Source organism: Opisthorchis viverrini (genome assembly GCF_000715545.1).
Source record: "Opisthorchis viverrini unplaced genomic scaffold opera_v5_256, whole genome shotgun sequence".
NCBI classification, from domain to species: Eukaryota; Metazoa; Platyhelminthes; class Trematoda; order Opisthorchiida; family Opisthorchiidae; genus Opisthorchis; species Opisthorchis viverrini.
In genome coordinates, this window is record NW_008751912.1 from 32606 (window position 1) to 38853 (window position 6248).

Consider the following 6248-nt stretch of genomic DNA (forward strand, 5'->3'; position numbering starts at 1 on the left):
TTTGCTGACCGGAAGGTCCGTGGTTCGAACCCGACCTCTGCCTTCCGACTTCCTCTGTCTAGGCTTGGGCAACCTGGCAGTATCCCAGCCCTCGTGCAACCTCCGGGTGGCATGGCAGTTAGGCACCGAAAGGGTGCTACAGCTGAACGGTACGGTGTACTGTCCTGTACTCTCTTTAAAACGGCTTTGGATACACTGAGAAACGTACCCTGCGATCGGCTTGTTCATAGTGGTCACTGCTCCATGACGAGACCCCAGATGATCGGTCGTCAGTGCCTCTTCAAATGTCCAATATATCCTGGTCTGATGATGCTTTTCACAAAAGGTCTCAACAATGGACACTGACTCGGCCACATGATCAGCGCGCGATCGACTGTATTCCTCGTGTGTCCCTCGCTTCACATCCACTGTTAACCAGGTCAGTCGATTTCGGTCTGCCATCGAAATAACGAAATCCACAGAGTCCGGAGTGTGGATTTCCCAACTCTCACTAGTGTCGGGAATCTCGCAAGCAAATAAATCGGTGGATGTGAGTAGAATGATCGTAGAAGAATCAAATGAAGTAGAGTTCGTTCGAAGGACTAGAGTATTTCCGTTTAAATAACAGAACCGTAATCTGTTCCCTTTATTTTTTTCGTTGGCTGAAATTTTTCACGCTTTACACTGGGACATTCACTTTCAGGCAACTTCGGCAGTGTTTCACATCCCGATACGTCAGGTCATTCTTTGTTTGTGTGAGCACGGTGCAGCAAATATGGATAGTGTAGTCCATTAGCTGGTCATTATCTGGCCACTGCGTGTCATTCTGTGTACTAGTTCCGTGTCTTTGCCCCAGAGACTAGTTACTATGTCGAATGGAGCAGATATGAAGACCATGGACATTCCAACAGGTGGAGAGTGTTTTGCTGTCTTGTGGTTGTTCTCTTATTTAGAGAGCCGGATTATATATATAGTCCGTAAAAAAATACACGTTTAATCGACCTATGCTTAAACGAGCCGCATTGTAATGATTACGTTCCACGAATAAATGACCACCCGAAGATGAGCTACATCTAACATTCCATATGCGTCTATAGACACCAACGATTCCGAACGAGCTCACATGAAAAAATGAGTCAGACTGAGACAAACAATATCCGTTTGTATGTGCAGTTCGACACTAGCTGCACATACTGCCGTGGGATATTACGGTTCCATATTACTGTATTCTGTATGTATCTAGTATTTGATTTGCGAACAGTTTGAAAAAGCTACCTTCAACCGTTGTTCAAAGTACCACCCAACTCTTTCGTCTTTCCGTCCGTTTTCTCAACGATTTAGACTGCTGTTTTCTCATGCTGCTTATTACCTGTACGCTGAACCTCTTACCACAAGTGAACTATTCCTTACACCGGACATTCAGAGAACAGGCGAAACATCTTTAAATATGAGCCACTAGTTTATTAGGCAAGGTGAATGCACGGTGCATCTGTCCTACTGGTGTATCAGACGTCGTTAACCAGATAACGGTTTTCAAAATGATATATTGCTTTGACAGATGCATGCTGATTACTTAGATGATTTGCACTAGGGAACAGCTACTTAGCCTAGCTGTTTGGTCGTTTGTATTCATTGACACTTACTCATGCTATCTGTTTGCAGGGCAGTCGTCACCCGCTTCCAAAACCGCGATCTTCGCCATCTGCGAGGATAACTCAACCGAATACCACTTCCCACGGGGGGCAGAAGAATTCAAACTCAACTCTCCCTTGTTTATGCGACAACCTACCATACCCCACTTACACGTTGCCTGGCTTTGGTGGTAAGCAGCGCAGGATTAACAAATACCCTGATGATAACTTGTGCTCAATACCCCGTAGCATACATCGATCGCGGCGACAGAAGCGCATCACAAAACCCATTTCTACGCCACCGTTGCTGTTGGTACCGCTCGGTCGAACACATCAGAGCCTCCGGGGTTCTGCCAATACAAAGCATGAGCTTGCAAATCGGAAACAAAAAGCTCGTCATATCCGCGGTGTATCTTTTGAGGACGTTCCCGTCCCCCGATGTTCATGCCCACACTTCCTTCCAACAGAAACAGAACAAAATCTCTCGTTTAAGAAATATCCGGTTGTTTGTTCTACGGAATTTCGTCGAGAACGTTCGCGATTTTATCCTGAGCCCCACTACTTCACAATGCTCTATTGTCACTCAAACAACCGTCGATCTCCGCTGCCGCCAATTGGCTTCCCGTCTCATCTATCATCCTCGTGTTCGTATCGTTCCTCCTCCGACTTTTCCGGCTTCTCGAAATCTACCTCGGATCTCTCGGACACACTGTCCCTCGGGGACTATTCGATTACTTTGGATGCGACTGACTAGCGTCTCTGTGTCTGCTTTTCAGTGGTTGTCAGCTAGATCGTTCCAGTGTGAGATGACCACGTCACTGCATAGATGGGTACGTGCGCCTTTTCTTCGTTCATGCATTTCTACGCACTAAATTGTTATATTCTGTGCCAAATCACAACCTAAAACCGACAAATACAGACGAACGATGGCGAAACCGCGATATTTGACCCTCGACTTCAAGGTTAGCCCCATCCAACTCCATATCAGTGGGTTGGGGCGGGAGTCACAATTATGTGCAATAAGCAAAGCATAGCTATGTGAACCGTGATTATTCAATCCATTTAATCTTGTTTAACTTGCCAGTTTGTTGTTTTGTTTCTTCTCTTGTTTGTTTTTCTATTTCTTTCAATGTGGAAATAAAGCGCGAAGTGTATGTTTAGTATGATGTTTTATTATTCGTATGGTATTGCTGTGTATCGAACGAATTTCCAGTTCCCAAACTATGAAACACATGGTTCAAACTGCCCAGCTTCTGTTCATGGGCAATTGCGGAGGTCTCTTGAACCGATTCAGCGTAGCCGTTATAGGAAGCTGACAAGCTACGGATGTGGATGTCTGCATTGAGTGGCGATTTGAGTGAGGATAGTGCATCGAAGGCGATGGTCGTCATACACGAGCGCCAATGAGTTCTGGAATGATCCCCGCAAATCACCCTGACTACTATTGTGTACCGTTTCAAGTAGTTGACAGTTAGTCTATTGAGTTGGCTGATTAGGGCTTTCATACTTCGTTCCTGGATCACCGTCTGGTTGGCTGTGGGTCTTTGCCACATAGTATGTAGCTGAGTAGAATGGCTTTGCTGAACAGACGATGAACCAGGCTAAAAACAATATAGTACCGAGTTGTTTCTCCGGAAAACCAGCGGTGCGACGCCGCGCTACGAATCCTCTGTTTTCGGCATACGTTGACGATTTATTATAGGCTGATGGTGTCGTCCATCTAGCGAATCGGGAGTTCGTGGCTGACCTTTGGCGGCGTGCTACTAACTGAGGGAAGAAAGGGTGCACTTTCTCTTGGTTACGGCGTACAGATGCCACTTATGCCAAGCTAAGGTGCTGTCAGGTTTATTCGGTCTGGAAAGAAGTATTGATGAAATTAGAGAGAACATGGAGTGCAGCTAATGGCAGATTAAAAGTGAAAATTCTGGTTAACACATTGTGAGTGACCAAGGCGCAACCAGTAGGCCTGGTGTGGTCAAGAAATCCAACATTTGGTGAATTTTTGTTCCTTATGAACGTTTATCCGAAATTCCCCCGAAAAAAGAAAGACAGAAAAGCAGCACAGGATTTCGTTTGATACCCGATCGATTAACCTTGGCAAATATCGTGCCATTGCTTTCAACGTTGGCCGAGGATTAGACACATAAACGAACTTTTAACATAGCTGACAGGGTTACACTACAAATAAGAAACTGGGAATCACGGTCCATAGAAGTGTAATGTGATCAGTTTTCTTTTTTGTTCGGAGAACAGGGAGGCCTGACCACCGTAGTCCACTTGTGCGGAGTAACAATCAAGCAGCTGGTGTAAGGGGCGGGGATCTTGTCAAGCATAATGTGGGAAAGGAGCTCAGTTGGTGCGTCTAAAGAAGCACAGCGGGTTCAACACACATACAACAGTCGTAGAAGAAAGGATTGATACATGGACGGGGGTGGAAAAGGGGACTTCGGTGGCCACTTATCGGCATAAGTGGTTCAACAAGTCCTCCGCGAGTTTGATCACGCAGGTTTAGCGTATAGACGTGTCCATTCGCGTGCTAACATGGCGAGAAAAAACGTCAAGCAATAGAGCATGAGCTAACCAGAATCTGTATATTCTGATACATTTTTATTCGCGTTGGGCAGTATTGGATCCGAATCGGAACGTACAGAACCCAACATGTGATTAGATATTCCGGAAATAAAAGTTTAAGCATACACAGGATGAACAAAAAGTATATGCTCCCAAGTGGAACTGAGCAACGAACCTCCCGCGTGGCCGACGGATACTCTACGAGCTGAACCACCAAAGGGACTGCCGAAGTCAAACTTATGCACGTGAAATTCGCACATGCGGACTTGCGTTTAATATGTGGCACAACGGTTTTGGTCTTACGTAGCAAGCTCCATTTTTCTCGGAAGCTGGCAGGCAACCAGTTGACAGGTGGTACCAGTTACTAGTTATTTGTGTCAAATCTCTTTAGAGACAGCTTAACACGTACGGACGATTAGATAGAAATTAAGTCAAACATATCGAAGGGTTCCTGAGAAGAAACCGGAGCCTTTTAAAAATATGATCCAGCTACAAAACAGCACCTACCTTTCTTCAGACAAACCGAATGGTTACTGAGTACGATGGCCTTGAAACAGCGACATTTTATTAAATATATATAATATCTTAACCATGGTACTTTTATTAGACGGGGCATCGGGTTGCTGAACACTTTCGACAACCCATAACTGGTTTCACCCTTCCTGGGAATTAGCTAGGTGCATTCCCCGAGTTCCCGTCAAACTTGTTTCAAATTTTATTTGGCTAGCCAACCGAAACACTTACGTACATACTGCAGTGGTATTTCAAACGTAGCCGCTTAACAATCACTTTAGGGAATGTTATTCTAACCTAACAACGTCAAGGTATACAACAATGCCCAAACCCCACGAAAGGTTTACAGCCATCGGTCAATCGCCTCCCAGTCAAAATGAGAATATTGAAAGTCTCCGCCTACTCTCTAAATGAAAGTAGTCTGTATAGAAAGAAAAATCCCCGCTATTCCTGCCGAATACCTGTCGATGAGCGACCATCACCAAAGTTAGCGACAGACGTAATTGCGGCTGGCTAATGTGGCACGATGTACAAGTGCGAAATAAGCATATCAAGGGGCAAATGATCGCTGACTAGAAGCAGGTTTTTCAAACTACTTTCCGGATTTTGCAAGGCTCCTCAATAGCACGCCGACGATGAACTCCAACAGGGAATCAACAGGTTTTCGTGAGAGCAGGAAGAAGTACATAAATAGTTCGCCGACCCCAGCAGCCGTTTGCATACAATCGGAATTAACGACATTTAACACATAGTTCGGAGGGCGAACACAGAGGTCAACGAAAAATCTACAAGGAGCAAAAGTCATCATAACCTAAAACGTGGTGAAGAAAATTACTAGGTCCGTAAACGTGATTCAATATCGGTCTTACCAAGAAAAGGTAGGGGGATCCCGTCACTTCAGTAAAGCAAATTAAGCGATTGCTTTTTAAAAGCTTATAGCTTTGGGTCTTTTCACCTGTTGCAATCCAGCAAGCAGGGAGCGACTGCACTAGACGAGATTGTAAACCTATTAAGTGCTAAGTTCTTTGAAACGTGCTTAGATAACAAACAATCGGTTCTTCCAATGCATCTTAAGCACGCTGAAATCAAATTAATTACCAGACGTATGTCTCAAGCTTGATTCAGAATTTATCTAAGACCTGATGAGAAGTGAAGTATATTAGTCAACCACCATATGGTGCTCTTTCCTGCACTGATTAAACTCACTAAGACACTTGAATTTCAAGGTGAGGAATTACAACCTCATGAGAAAAATGACTAATCACTTCAAGCCGGTAGTATTACCAACGCTTCACAGTTCGGTCCCCTTCATGTGAATCAAACCACTCGAATGTAGTTCAATAGTTTTCTTTCCGAGTGTGGTACGCACAAGACAATCGCATGAGATGAAGAAAGTCAGTGGAACCAAAATCAACAAAGTCATGTCAATACAATCACACCAGTCTTCATGCAAATGAACAAACCTCAATCTCGGACACTCATTAGCAATGTTTACTGGGCAATTGTTGTGAGTAGGACAGAAAGAAAAAGTAGGTGTTCCCAGAATCGTCAAGG

General features: G+C 44.6%; 1 protein-coding gene across 1 annotated transcript in view; it reads left to right on the forward strand.

Moving 5' to 3' along the window:
* Nucleotides 1-2757, forward strand: part of T265_14756 (hypothetical protein) — a gene marked incomplete at both ends in the record, with an annotated part of 28590 nt that extends 25833 nt beyond the window's left edge. Inside the window, one exon of the mRNA XM_009175098.1 lies at nt 1642-2757. Within this exon, the coding sequence (XP_009173362.1) occupies nt 1642-2364 (723 nt within the window). The remainder of the gene's footprint in view (nt 1-1641) is intronic.
* Nucleotides 2758-6248: the final 3491 nt, after the last annotated feature.